Genomic DNA, 15,947 nt, shown 5'->3' on the forward strand with positions numbered 1-15,947 from the left:
AGGCCAGAGCCGCAGTGAAGGAGGTGCCTATGGAGACTAGGGAGGTGCAGGAGGCCGAACTGCAAGGAAATTAAAGCCCTTGTAGAGAATTTTGGTCTTTATGGTGAAAGCAAATGGGAAGCTAGTTTGCTGACGGGTTTTAGATGGAGGAAACCCAATGGGGGTTGTGTCATGAAAAGATAATTTTGGCAGTGGGAGGGAGGAGGGCCATATAGGTGGCAGGGATATTCCTTCCACTTTAGAACCTTGAAGCTGGTTGGTTATGTATCCAACATTTCTTCATCGTTGCCTCACTGCTGAATACTGTTTGTGTGCACATCTGTGTCCTCCTCCAGGCCCTACATTCTTTGAAGTTTGGGACGCTCTTCTATTGGCTTTCGGGTCTCCTGTAGTGTCAGACACCAGTTTTGCATGTGCATCCAACAGATGCTTTATTTAAATATTTATTTATTTTTGAAAGAGAGAGACAGTGTGAGTGGGGGAGGGGCAGAGAGAGAGGGAGACACAGAATCCGAAGCAGGCTCCAGGCTCTGAGCTGTCAGCACAGAGCCCGACACGGGGCTCGAGCCCGCAAACCGTGAGATCACGACCTGAGCCAAAGTCAGCACTTAACCGACTGAGCCACCCAGGCGCCCCCAACAGATGCTATATTTAAAAAGTGTGGCTCTTCTTCATCTCACAAGACACGTCAGTAGGCTTAACACAGCTCTTCTGTATTCTGGGGATGGCATTATCTAGCAATCTAATTTGTTCCAGAAGACAGTGGAAGATAAAAATACACTTGCCTTTTTCTTTTGCTAAGTCACATGTGCCTTGAATTCCATTTCCATACATTAATGTCTTCTAGAAAATGACCTTTACAGTTCTCTCTTCACGTCGAACTAAAGCATTGCTATTGTCATTATTATTACTATCTCCTCATAAATATAAGAGACATTTTAGGGGAGATTTGCTTCTCAGAGAAATTTCCTACAGAGTTGAGGAAACAAAATCACATCGGAAATTTTCTGACTTTGAAAACCAGGCGTTTTTGAGGCCATAAGGATGGTAATGCCTGTGTCAGAGCCTAGAGAGTAAGTTCTTTGCAGAAGCATTCAGATTCAAATATAAAATATACTGTGATGACCAAACACACACTGGGGGGCTAAACGAGTATGAGTTTGCTATTTCTCCTTTAAATGAGTAAATGTGTATATATATATGTGTATGTGTGTGTGTATGTACATATATATATATATACACATTTTTTTTAACCAGAGAAGTAATACAAAATTTCAGTGAGTTAATCTACTATTTTGGGTTGTGGGCCAAGCTCCTCTGAGTGACTGAAGCCTCCAGCAAAGCTGTGCTTAGGTGAGGGGCAGGACCAGACTGCCTCCCACAGTGCAGTCTTCTCAATAACTTTGTCAAAGAGGCTTGTAATCTTCCCCTGGCTGTTTGATCTCTATTTTCTTTTGTAGCGGACTGCTACAGTTTCTTTTGTGCCTCAATCAGATTAATATCCAGTAGGGGAAGGTATAAAGCACATGAGTTTGACAGAAAGGAAGAAGTTATTATGACATTTGAAATCAGAAGCAAAGAAAAGATCTCTTCTCATATACCTTGTGGGCAAGTCCCTGGGGGTAGTTTTATTAGCGACTTTCACTGAAAGTAAAAAAATGAGGGGCATATAAATAGCACTGATCCTGCTCCTGCCTAGATTAAGATTAGCTTAAGTGCGAGCTGAAAGGTCACACAAGGGCATGGTTCTCTGTAATAGGTAATCATTTAAATCACACACTCAGGAATCTCATGCAAAGGATGTTCAGATAACATATTTCCAGAAGAAAAATATTTCCAGCTTTTCTTTTACCAGGGGTGAGAAGTTCTAGTTGATTTTGTAAGTGGGAAAATTCTTTCCACTGCAGAAATTGGGCCTGGGGGAAGGATAAAGCAGAAGGGAACAGAACAACAGGATTAATTAAGATCATTTGCTGCTCTGCTCCACAATTTTATTACTCCTCCTAAAATGCAATGGAGAGCAGCAGAAACGGGCCACAGTGATTTGTGTTTGAATTCTGAGCCCTTCAGCAAAACGTATCCTCTATGGGCTGCATTTGTGCAAGAAGAATGGCAATAAAAATATCTGTCTTTCCCATTTTAGTGGGCTTTTGTAAAGAAAAAATTAGATTATGTAAGGAAAACACCACACTTGTTATTTGCCGGGCATCGTTCTAAGCATTTATACTCATTCTTTCACTTGGTTCTTAAAATAATCTTGTAGGTAGACTCTATTCTCTCCTTTTATAGGGAAAACAGAGCCACGGAGAGCCAAAGTAACTTGCTCAAGGCTGGCCAGTAAGTCTTGGTGCTAGGATTTGAACCCATGCGCTCGGGTTCCAGAAGTTCATGCTTTTAATCACTCGGATTAAAAAGAGGAAAAACAACAACAACAACAACAACAACAACAACAACGACTCTTAACTAAATGAGAAGACCAGTTTTTGAATCCTGGCTTCATGGGCTGTGTTACTGTGGTCAGGCCTCTTAAGCACTCTGAACTTCAGTTTGCTCATCATAAAATAACACCTACTTTTAGATGTTTGGTGAGGACTAAGTAAGAAAAAAATGCAAAGTTCAGTTTTCAACCAATAGGAGGCATGCAGTATATTATTATTTATTGAGGGTGGGATTGTATATTTGTCTGCTCGGGTTGCCCTAATAAAATACTGCTGACTGGGTGAACAGTCAGAACAACAGAAATCGATTTTCTTACAGTCCTGAAAGCTGGAAGTTCAAGGTTAAGGGACAAGCAGGGTTGATTTCTGAGACCTCTCCCTGGTTTTCAGGTAGTCTTCTCGCTGTGTCCTCAAATGGCCTTTCTCCATGCACCTGGGGAGAGAGAAGAGGGATTGCTGGTGTCTCTTCTTCTTGTTGAAAGGATTAGGGTCTGACCCTTATGATCTCATTTAACCTTAATTATTTCCTTAAAGGTCCTGTCTCCAAATATAGTCACATTGGAGATTAGGGCTTCAACAAATGAATTTGGAGGAGACACAGTTCAGTCCTTATCAAGCTGGTAAGCTGGGGAGAGAGAATTGGAAGGAAAGAAGCATTTGGAGTATTTTTGATATTTAAAGTAGATTTCTTAGGTAGCAATTCGGGAGGCAGAAGAAACTGTCAGCTATGTGTAGTAAATTAGGAGATATACAATATACTCATAACTGTATGCCATTTGTATTCCATTTGGAGCTATAGAAAGTGTCTCCATACTATCGATTTTTGCTCTTTTAGGTGAGCCTGAATTTAAATACATTGGGAATATGCATGGTAATGAGGCCGTTGGACGGGAACTGCTCATTTTCCTGGCCCAATACCTGTGCAACGAATACCAAAAGGGGAACGAGACCATCGTCAAGCTGATCCACAACACTCGTATCCACATCATGCCTTCCCTCAACCCCGATGGCTTTGAGAAGGCTGCATCTCAGGTGAGTTCTGGCCAGCTCAGAGCAGGGCACGCTTTCTTCATTTCATATGTTTGTACCTATGTGCTTATGTGTAAGTAATATACTCATATGAAGTTTACATAGAGGGCAGAGGAGGATATAAGGGACATGCCATTCAACTTGCTGGCAAGAAAAAAATTTAGAAGGAAAGAGATGGTGGGTGAGTTTCTTCAGCAGAGATTGCCAATGAGAAATTTTGTTAATAAGTCAATATTCAATTAATGTTTTGTTGTTAAATAAATCATATTTATTCACCCACGTTTGTGACTAGATAAATTTCCTTTCTTCTAAAAATCTAAAAATAGGACTATTGCCAAGTGTTGAAGAGTAATGCCATGGCTGTCTCTGAATGAGGTGATGTCATAGCGCCCTCTACTGACAACGAGGAAGAAATATTTTGGCCAGATGAATGTTTAATTCTTGTCTATGTATGATGAGTAAAGTAAAAAACAACAACAACAAGAACTCTTCCTACATCAAACATGAAATTAATTTAATACATTGTAACTGTTAGAGAACCTGGGAAGTAATGACAAAATTGTAAGAGAAAATATATGGTATGCGTTCCCTTTTTGTTTGCACAGGTATGGAGAACCTTAGCTGCAGTTTTCTTATTTCGTAGGAAGGTACTAAAGTATATAATAGGATGCTTATCTCCAGGTAGAAAGTTGATTTGTACTCTAAAAATGAAAGATCCAGTGATCTGTCGGTTTGACATTGTAAGAAACCCAGACAGTGAATATCTGTAAATAACATCGATACAATTTCTAAAGTGATAAAAGGAAAATTCTAATAATAGAGAATTAAATTATTTACTATCTTAAGAACTGTAATATTATTTATTATAATTAATAATTATAAATATAATTATTTATATTCAGAATTGTAAGACAGAAGGACAAAAAGGTTATCATTTTTATTTTCTGTTTTAGATTTTTATTCCTTAGAGTCTAAGTCATCTGGGCTTATATAATCTCAAGAATATGGGAATTAGCTCTATATCATAGATTATGTATAATTTAATAGTAAAACAAGAAATATGCATTATGGAATATAGCTAAATGTCTTGGAAATTCATTAAATTTCCAGATTATGCCATTACTGGAATAAAGGGCTTAAAATTGAACAGAAATTTTTGAACTTACAGAGCTCTATGAAATTGTTCATGAAGACTGTAAGAGGGAGGTATATTACTAATATGTAAATAATTTATGTTAAACTCATTTAAAACCTCCGATCTTTAGTAATTTCTTTTGAATACTAAAAAGATTGATTGCTGTGATTTACAAAGCCAATGAATATTTTACTTAAACCCAAATCTAGACTGGCATGATTCGTTTAATAAATTTTTTTTTAAGTGTTTTTTACTTTTGAGAGAGAGACAGAGACAGAGAGAGAGAGACAGAGCGTGAGTGGGGGAGGAGCAAAGAGAGAGGGAGACACAGAATCCAAAGCAGGCTCCAGGCCCTGAGCTGTCAGCCCGATGTGGGGCTTGAACCCTGGAATCTTGAGATCATGACCTGAGCTGAAGTCAGATGCTTAACCGACTGAGCCACCCAGGTGCCCCTAGATTGGCATGCTGTGAAAGGTATCATCTATTACTAATATACACAGATATTTTTTGCAGTTTGATGATACATATCTTTTAAATGTAATTATTATTACATTTAAAATATTATTATTTAAAATATTATTCATTGAAAATATTTTTGAAATGAGCATAACAAATACTTTAAACCTGATACCTTCATGTGTTTGTCAGTAAGAGAGTGAAAATGCAGCTTTGAGAGGATATTGCTGAAATAATTAATCTTAATAAATTATTTTAAAAATCATTAATGAAAACCTTCATTAGATAGTAACAGTGGTACTAAATAACTTATTATTTTGCCCCTTGATCTTTTTCAGCCTGGTGAGCTCAAGGACTGGTTTGTGGGTCGAAGCAATGCCCAGGGAATAGATCTGAACCGGAACTTTCCAGACCTGGATAGGATAGTTTATGTGAATGAGAAAGAAGGTGGTCCAAATAATCATCTGTTGAAAAATCTGAAGAAGATTGTGGATCAAAACACGAAGGTAGCGAATATGTGTAGTTTTCCTGGGTTCTGTCCTCTAGCCTAAGGAAATGTGTTCTAATATCTTCAACATAATGGAGGACTTAAGAGTAATACTAAAGCTTGTATGGGATAATTAGCCAGTGCCTGGAAAGTCAAGGCTGGAGACCATGGAATTGGGCAGGGGGTCAGGGGAATAAGAAGTGGGGTGGGGACATGAAGGAAGAACCCAGTTGGGGGTGTCTTAAAAAGTCTTCACGGCCTTTCAGAGGTGCTTTATCAGCACATCAGAGCATTTCACACTGTTGATCTTTTTCTTTTTTTCCAGAACTTTCTCCTTCTTTGCTTTGCACAACTCCACTCTCTCATGCCCCTTCTACTGCCTTTCCAATTACTGCTCAGCTTCTTTCCCTGCTTTCTCTACCTTGGCTAAGTGCTGGCCTTCAGGGTGCAATCTGCTACCCTTATCTCTTTCCCTGCAGACCCATCTCTGCAACTCCCGATCTCCTGTGGAGTTCTCTTTCTCTATTTTACTTACTCACTGAGTCCCTTTATCTGGCGACACCCAGGGCCTCAAAAAGAAACATTTTCCATAAGAAAACAGTGTTTTCTCATTTACCCTATCATCAAAGCCTTGATTTTCTCATTACTGTTACCACCCACCAGCAATCAGTTGGATCCCAGTGATTTGAGGGCCATAACACTTCTTCAGTTTCCTCTACTCTGCAAATTCATTCCACTTTTTGGTTCAGGCCCCCACTGTCTCCTGCTCTGATGAATACAGTAGTCCCCTATTCTTGCTTTGGGTTTCAGCCTCTCCCAATTCTGTTCAATCTTCTCAAATTCCTCCAGAGTGATCTTCATACACAGATTACTGCCCCATTGCTTATAAAGCCTTGCCAGCTGTCCACTGTCCAGAGGATAAAGTAAAAACTCAGTATGTCAGAATTGTGTGATGGCTTGGCATGGAGACTCTGGAAGCAGCCACCGTGGCCGCCCTGGCTCCATATTTGCTGCATGAGTTTTGGAAAGTTATTTAACCACTATATGCTTCTGCTTCTTCATCTGATATGGAGATGATAATGTCTACCCCACAGGATGGTTATAAGGATTGAACGAGTTAATAGATATAAAGTACTTGAAGTCAGGACCCAGAACTACTGTTATTATCTCAGCATACTTTCTCAGTGCTCTGTGTTATGTACGTCAGAGTGAGATGGATGCATTGACATCTCCACTAAACTTCGATGCTCCTTCAAACCAATATTGTTTGAACGTTGTTTTCAGTTACCTGGAGAGAGATAGAGCCCATAGTGGAGGAAAGGTGGAGAACCGCTGTTGGCAGCTTTCAGTTCCTCTTCGATTTTTCTAGGCCATTCTGCTTTGGCTCACCAACTACTTCTTGTACCTTTCCTAAGTGAGAATGTGGAAAGTATGATTTCTCCATTTTATTATAATGCCAAGGCTGCTCAAGTGTCCCTTGGGGTCCGGCAGCTGCTGGCCGACCCGTTCCTTAATTGGGCTCTCATAGTCCATATACCTAGTCCACCGACTCCTTTTTTGCTCCCTAAGCACACCATTTTCTAATGATTTTTTTAACGTTTATATATTTGTGAGAGAGCGAGTGAGTGGAGGAGGGGCAGAGAGAGAGAGAGGGGGACAGAGGATCTGGCTGCTCTGCACTGACAGCAGCCAGCCCAACGCAGGGCTCAAACACACAAACTGTGAGATGACCTGAGCCGAAGTCAGACACTCAACTGACTGAGCCACCCAGGCATCCCCCTTTTCTTATTATTTTATGCCTATTTATGTGTTGTTCCAACTGTCTGGCATGCTCTTTCCTTTCTTTTCCATGTCATCTCCTCTGTGAAGCCTTCTTCAGCTCTTCCAGACAGATCCTGTTAAGCTTCCTCGATGTTCTTTATAAATACTTCAGTGTGGTGCTTACAATTATATAGAGCTTTGTGTTTGTTATAATTACTTCTATAACTATTTTGCCTTTTAATTCTAGATTTCAGTCTTTTGGTTGCAAGAATTATAGTTTATATTTGAGTCTGACATAGCAGGCTGGAAATCTGTTATGAATGAATGCAATCGAGCTTGGCAAGCAAATCACAATATCTGAAAATTCACAGCTGGGGTTTCAGACAAGCATTCATCATGTGGTTGGGGCACCAGAGAGAGGATCCAGGAGATAAGGAGGGTCCTGGATTCTTGGTGTAAAGTTCTTAAAACTCTCCTGCCTATATTTAGGATTCATTCCAGAAACTTGGGCTATGCCTACAAGTGGAAACTGGTCTCAGAAAAGGGCTGGCAGGGGCTGAGGATTCTAGTAGAACCTGGTGAGTGGGTGACTTAAACATTCCTGCTTCTGATTCACAGATACAGTTGCATTTTCTCAGTCCCCATGCATCTTTCCTGGATGAAGGGAGAGCTGGAAAGGCAGGGGAGTGGGTGGGGTCAGCAGAGGTGAAAAGAGGGCAGTCCTGTGTGATAAGCTGTGAGGGAGCAGGAAATGAAAAATTGTTGTGGGAGCCCAATGCTGATATTAGCCTACAGACTTTACCCACTGCTTGCATTAACCTGCCTGTGCTGTCTTCACCAAATCTGAGAAATGAGAAAAGCAATTCCTGTCACCTCGCAAAGAAGAATCTATGAAATAAGTTCATGTTGACAGGACATTTGATTGGCAGCCTTTGTGCAATGCCATTATTTTCTGTCAGCACTACCTTCCTCTTCCCCAATAGAGCTTGTGTAATATTTGCATAATCTCTGTATTGGATATTTTCTTATTTCCAGCTTAAGCAATACTTACTTAAAAGGTGTATCTTCATGATACTTAAAAAAAATTAGAGCTTTCATTGAAACAATCTCAATGCCAATACTTTTTCTGGGTAAAGGTAAATTAAAGAGAAATACGTAAAAATTAAAAAATTGGTCTCTTTTCTGGAACAGAAGCAAGGTGTGTTTACATTAGACTAAATCTTCAGTAAACCTGCCTAATAATCCTGGGATGATATTGCTCATGTCTGGCTCATCTTGTCTTGTTTCTATCTCTGTCATTAAGACTGAGACAGTGTTTAGACTGTGCCTGGTAGGAGACATATAGTAGGCATTTACTTAATATTATTACACATTTCCCCTTTTCTGACTTCTCCTTCTCAGCTTCTATATCCCTATAGTAGTTTCTATGTTTATTTATTTATTTTTATGGAGATACAGTTGACATATAACAGAACATTAGTTTCAAATGTGCCGCATAATGATTTGGTGTTTGCATATATTGTGAAATAACCACAATAAATCAGTTAACCATTAGTCACCATACATACAGTTTTTTCTTGTGCTAGAACATTTAAGATCTACTCTCTTAGAAACCTCAAATATAGAGTACAGTGTTATTAATATAGTCACCTTGTTGTACATTATATCTCCATGACTTATTTTATAATTGGAAGTTTATACCTTTTGACCACCTTCACCCATTTCCCTCCCCATCCCCCAACACTGCCTCTGGCAACCGCCCATCTGTCCTTATAATGGTTTTTAAATGTCCAGATTTGTAGGAATTAGGGGTTAAAAATGCAGATTAAAAAAAAAGTTTTTATTTGTTTATTTTGAGAGAGACAGAGAGCAGGGGAAGGGCAGAGAGAGAGAGAGAGAGAGAGAGAGAGAGAGAGAATTCCAAGCAGGCTCTCAGTGTGGAGCCCAACACCGCTGGAAACCACGAACCGTGAGATCTTGACCAGAGAGCTGAAATCAAAAGTCGATGCTTAGCCTATTGAGCCACCCAAGTGCCCCCCCCCCCCCCACAACATGCAGATTTTTTTTTAAATTTTTTTTTTAATGTTTATTTTATTTTTGAGACAGGGAGAGACAGCATGAACAGGGGAGGGTCAGAGAGAGAGGGAGACACAGAATCCAAAACAGGCTCCAGGCTCTGAGCTGTCAGCACAGAGCCCGATGCGGGGCTCGACCTCGCAGACCACGAGATCATGACCTGAGCCGAAGTCAGATGCTTAACCGACTGAGCCACCCAGGTGCCCCAACAACATGCAGATTTTTATGAATGCTGATTCAGGAAGTCTGGCGTGTGTGTCCTGGGGAAATGGGTGATGAAGAGGAATCTACATTTTTACCAAGTGCTCCAGCTGTTTCCTTGTTCTTCTGAGCCTCTGAATAAAAGTTCTCTCTTGCTCCTGTCTTTTCTCATCTGTTCTTGAGCTCTTTGGCCTGGTCACCACCACTGTTATCTGGGTTTAGTACATGAGCCATGGCCTAGATTGTTTGAAAGCAGAGTGGATTAAATCAAACAATTTTATTAAATTTATACTTGTCTTTAGTGGCTAGAGTTGTGAAGAAAAGGAAATAAATACAGCTTTAATATATTTTAAAAGCCAAAGCCGTATAATTATAGAACATAACATTTGAGCTCTATTTACAGTTCTTAAATGGAAATTTTAAAGATGGGTCATAATTGATTCTAGCTTCTGTTGGGGCTTAATCTTGAAGGTGTTCCAGAAGTTTCTCTATGGATTACTTAAAGACGTAATTACAGTTCGAAGAGGATCTCATCATTTAGACAGCCTAAAGCATTCTATTAATAGCCAAAGACAAACTGAGTTTAATTTGTCAAATTGTGGAATTTACTCACTTAATTTACTCAATTTACTCACGTGTTACTGGTAACACGTCTATTAGCAACAGTGTATATATAAGAATTAGCAGTAGGTCAAACCTAATGGCCGAATATGACTTTGTGTATTCAGGACTGTAAAATTTATTTCAAAAGTGATTCTTAAAAATGTTTTTTACTACAAAATTAATATGTTATTATGAACAAAAAGATAAAGTAAATATAAATGAGGAGAAAAATAACCCTTTACCCTATAGTCTTACATGACCGCCATTCACATTTTGGCATGTATCTTTCAGGATTATTACTATCTTTTAATTTTTTTAATGTTTATTTTTGAGACAGAGAGAGAGAGAGAGAGAGAGAGAGAGAACAAACACAAGGGGGGTAAGGGCAGAGAGAGAGGGAGGCACAGAATCCAAGGCAGGCTCCAGGCTCTGAGCTGTCAGCACAGAGCCCAACGCAGGGCTGGAACTCCCGAACCACGAGATCTCATGACCTGTCTGAGCCGAAGTCTGACGCTTAACCGAGTGAGCCACCCAAGCGCTCCAGAATGATTTTGTATGCATGGATCAATCTGTGAATGTATGGAAGCATACATGCACACTGTTTTGAACCCTCTCAGGCGAATAATAAATACAACAGTAGAGTCTGTCGCTGTATGGCTTTGCCTCCTGACCTCCCACTCAAACCAGTCTTTTGCCCCAGGGGGTGCTTGCCTACTTCCTCCAAGTGTGCTCTCCTCCTTTCTTATTTTTACCACTCCCCTTTCCCCCAGTCCAAACCCTGCCTTATTTTCCCTGGAGGCATAGTGGAGTTACACCTCCTTCCTAAAGTCTTCAGAGATTTCTGTCTCTTCTCAACTCATTGAAACAATTGTCAGTACCAATCACTGGGTTTGAGTGAATAGGAGGAATGAAAAGGTTGAACACGGAAGGGGATTGACAAGAAATTCAATAGTACAATGAAAACTTTAAGCAGAACATCCTAAAAGAATGTGTTACACTCATATCATATGACACTATTGCCATTTTTTGAACAGTCGAGCCTAATAAACCATAAATTCATCGCAAAGAAAAGCATATGCATTTTTTGGATTAAAGATTTTTTTGATTAAGTGATCCATATATGTTCTTTTAAGGTTGATTTAAATCAAAATTTAAACTGGATTTAACAAATTAATTTGAATTCCAGAAACAAATTTAAGTATGTGTAAGAATTTAGTATATGGTAAGGGAATGTTTCAGATCATTGTGGAAAGAAAGGATAAATTCTATATATGAAATTGAGACAAATCCATCTCACAAATATCAGCATAAATCAACATAAAATCTATCTATCTATCTATCTATCTAAACATGAACCTCATAAAGGAAAACTTTGGTAAATATATAATTTTTAGACGGGGATAGAGCTTCTAAATGCCTTATATAGAAAAACTGGCACATGGTGACCACTTAATAGCTTTTGAGTGAATGAATAAAATAAAAAAACAAAGGAAGAGACCATAAAGAAAAGATCAGTAGATTTGACAACATAAATACCTTAATATTTTGTATTTTAATTATTATCATTATTAAATTTGAAAGAAATAAACTTGAAAGACAAATGACAAACTTAGAAAATGTCTATAATATAGATGGTCATGTTTTTACTGAGTAAAAAACTCTTACAAATTAATAAAAAAAGATCAACATTTCAATAGAAAAATCAGTTAAACCATGTATAAAAGTGTCACCAAAGAATAAACATGAATGGTGACTAACATATAAAAATGGTTCTAGTGTTGTTAAAGAGGCATATTTAAAAAAAATTCTAATTTGTCGTGTATCAAAGTGACAGATTAAAACACACACACATATCCTATGTTGGTAAGAGTGATGAGAAATAGCAGGTTTAATATACTATTGCTGTATTTTACAGACAAGCAATTTAGAATGCTTAGCTTTCGGTTTGATCATTCAATTTTTAGGGAAATTTTCTTAAGCAAAGTATAGATCTGCACAAAGAGTAACTACAAGCATGTTCATAGAATTTTCTTTTATAGTGAACAACTCAATACCCAATAGAGATCCTATCCCCTAGCTTTGTTGAAATGTAATTGACAAAAATTGTATAGATGTAAGGTGTACAACGTGATGATTCGATATATGTATACATTGTGAAATGATTATCACAATCAAGGTAATTAACATATCCATCCCCTCACATAGATGCCTTAGTTTTCTTTTGTGGTGAGAACAGCTTATAATCTACTCTTTCAGCAAATTTCAAGTATATGATACAGTATTATTAAGTCACCATGCTATGCATTAGATCCCCAGAACTTATCTTATAACTGAAAGTTTGTACCCTCAGACCAAAATGCTCCCTTTCTCCCCAAAACCTCCCACCAATTGGAGATTGTCAGTGTTGGTGCATTGGTCTGGAGCCAGACTGACTGGGCTTGAGTCCAGGCCCTGCCACTTACAACTGACTGGCCTCATGCTATATTGCCTAACTTCTCTGTGTCTCAATATGCTCATCTGTAAAATGGGAGTACATATAGTCCCTATTTCATAGGATGGATGCGAGACTTCAATGTGTCACACAGAAAGTATTTAGTAAGTATTAGCCATTATTTTATTCATGTTTAAGAACGATACATCTAGGGGCGCCTGGGTGGCTCAGTCGGTTGAGCGTCCGACTTCGGCTCAGGTCATGATCTCAAAGTGTTTGAGTTCAAGCCCCGCGTCGGGCTCTGTGCTGACAGCTCAGAGCCTGGAGCCTGCTTCCGATTCTGTGTCTCCCTCTCTCTCTGACCCTCCCCCGTTCATGCTCTGTCTCTCTCTGTCTCAAAAATAAATAAACATTAAAAAAAAAATTAAAAAAAAGAGAATGATACATCTATACATTATATACTACTCAGACATTACCACAATAATTTAGAAGGCTATTCAATGACATGAAAAAGTATTTGTTACCTGTTGTCAAACAAAAAAGGTCACATATGAAATGATACATAAATTATCACGTTTAGAAAATATATGTGTTTGGAAAAAGACTGAGAAAGATATATGTAAATGTTAGCAATGGTTATCCTTAGAAGGTAAAATTATGAGTAAAATAATCTTCTTTCTTTGTGTTTGTCTCCTTTACATTTTCTATAATAAACATTTTTTAAAGTTTATTTTATTTTGAGAGAGAGAGAGAGAGAGAGAGAGAGAGAGAGAGAGAGAAAGGGAGAGAAAGGATCCCACACAGGCTCCACACTGAGTGCAGAGCCCGACATGGGGCTCCATGTCAAGAACTGTGAGGTCATGACCTGAGCCGAAAGGCCGAGTCAGACGTTTAATCTACTAAGCCACCCAGGTGCCACTACAATAAACAGTTTTTATAGGGAGAATGAGATAAGCCATTAAACAAATAATAAAAACATCACCCTATTCTAAATCACACTTTTTCACAAATTGTAAGTTGCCTATGTGGAAAATAAGATATTTTTGATACATTAAAAAAGTTGACATACTGACAATAACATGGGCTTTATAGTTTCATAGACTGAATCCTCAGCTGTGTGAACTTGGATGTATTATTGACACACTCAACCCCTAGATTCTTCCCTGTGAAAGGGGGATGAATATCTGTGTATCCAATGGGGATGTGTGATGCTCATTCATAAATTGAACAGAGCTATAGAAATACAAGATCTTACTGTAACCATCAAACCCTAATGATGCTGTTAGATTTTCTGTCCCAAGGAACAGTACAGATCACATCTCCAGGAAAATATTTCTCTTTTTTTAAATCAATGAGGTACTTGGGAGTTTGAGAGTCTTCCTAGTTAGTATTGAAAACTCATTACATGAAAGATCAAGCTTCTGGCTCCAGATTAATTCTTTGCTATAAATTTCTTCCGTCTTTTATTACCAAGATATGAAGGGCTGTGAGTCGTTAAAAGACAACATGAATTTCTGAAACTTTTGCCTTTGGTTAAGATGGTTTTCTTAAAGTAAAGTGGTGTTTTACAGTGAGTTTTGAAAGAGACCCAGTTTAATATTTTTTACAGGGACAGTGTTAGAAGTAGAGGGAATTGGAAAAATAGTAAGCAATAAAAGAAAATAATAAATAATAATTATTAATAATAAAAGAAATAAAATCTCCCATATATTTCTAGAGTTTAATCACCATAGGGAAAGAACCTAGTTCTTCAGTCCAACTATTTTCTTTTTTCATTTTCTTACTCTTAGCTATTATTAACAAAGATCAGATGGAGACGCCCCAGAATTTGAAAGTGATTTGCACAATGGTTTTCAAGTTTCAAAGAGAAAAAAGCTGGCAGCTCACAAAAGTAAAACTTCCAACGAAACTTAAACACTATTGCAATATATTTTTATATTATAAGTGAGAATATAGAGATGGAAATACTGTTCTTACTGGAATCTTTTTTATTTTTATGAAAACAGCCGCAAAGTGCTTGAAATATGGCCTATGCCCAGCTTTCAATGATTGTTGTTCTTGTTGTTTTTCTTTTCTGTGCCTTTCCTGTCAAGCGATCCCCCCAATGATAATCAAATTTATAATCCTTTTAATCTCTAATCTTGAATACAGCTTGCTCCTGAGACCAAGGCAGTCATTCATTGGATTATGGATATTCCTTTCGTGCTCTCTGCCAATCTCCATGGAGGAGACCTCGTGGCCAATTACCCATATGATGAGACGCGGAGTGGTAAGTGTTTTTCTTGTTTCTTTAATGGTTCAAGGTTTACACTTACCTTATGAGGATTTATAGAATGATTTCTATAATATCCTTTTAAGGAACTGGTCCATAAGTGATTTTACCTATAGAAATACATACGTTTAATAGGAACATCCCTTATTTCATGTGGCATGGGTATGTATGTATATTTCATGTGGCACGGGTATGCAGCAAAGGACTGTAAGTTTTTCATAAGCTTAGTTGAAGAGGAATGTGATCTTGACAGAATGCAGGAGAAAGAGAGAAAACAGACATTATGAACTTGGGTCATTCTTGAACCCTGGAAGAATGGAGAGATAATGGGAGGTATATAGGTGTGTGGACAAGATGGCTTAAAAGTGGAAGCAGTCTTTTCAGAGGTTGATGAGGGCCCATGTGGATCTCTACGTGTTTTAACATACACTCACACTTTCACATTTGGAATGATGTTGTCGGGCGCGGGGGTGGGGAGTGGTACTTTGACTTTCTCTAACTAGTTTTAGTTAAATTTCAGGCACAGCAAGCTTTAGCCAGAGAGTTATTTTCAACTTATTTTTTTTTTTTTTTTTTTGCTCCAAGAAATTTCCTGCTTTGGATGGATTCTGAGGGTGTTTGGAGAATTGCTTTTTGTAAGCACAGGATAATAATTTTATTTATTTTTTTTAAATTTTTTTTTTTAAATTTTTTTAACGTTTATTTATTTTTGAGACAGAGAGAGACAGAGCATGAACGGGAGAGGGTCAGAGAGAGAGGGAGACACAGAATCTGAAACAGGCTCCAGGCTCTGAGCAGTCAGCACAGAGCCCGATGCGGGGCTTGAACTCATGGACTGTGAGATCATGACCTGAGCCGAAGTCGGACGCTTAACCGACTGAGCCACCCAGGCGCCCCACGGATAATAATTTTAGATATTGGAAACTCTGAGCTTTGAGGAAAAGTCTCTGCTGAAACATCATTAAAATTTAGAGATTTCTTAGTTTGTCAATAGCTGGGAAATTTAAAAGCTTAGCATATTTTATAACATATGAAGAAGAATATAGTGTATCAAAATA

General features: G+C 38.3%; 1 protein-coding gene across 1 annotated transcript in view; it reads left to right on the forward strand.

Moving 5' to 3' along the window:
• CPE (carboxypeptidase E) overlaps positions 1-15,947 on the forward strand; it is a 114,096-nt gene that overhangs the window by 76,214 nt on the left and 21,935 nt on the right. Inside the window, exons 2-4 of the mRNA XM_049631292.1 lie at positions 3,274-3,470; positions 5,397-5,564; positions 14,769-14,886. Coding sequence (XP_049487249.1) covers positions 3,274-3,470; positions 5,397-5,564; positions 14,769-14,886 — 483 coding nt within the window. The remainder of the gene's footprint in view (positions 1-3,273; positions 3,471-5,396; positions 5,565-14,768; positions 14,887-15,947) is intronic.

Source organism: Panthera uncia, chromosome B1, assembly GCF_023721935.1.
Source record: "Panthera uncia isolate 11264 chromosome B1, Puncia_PCG_1.0, whole genome shotgun sequence".
In the NCBI taxonomy this organism is placed as follows: domain Eukaryota; kingdom Metazoa; phylum Chordata; class Mammalia; order Carnivora; family Felidae; genus Panthera; species Panthera uncia.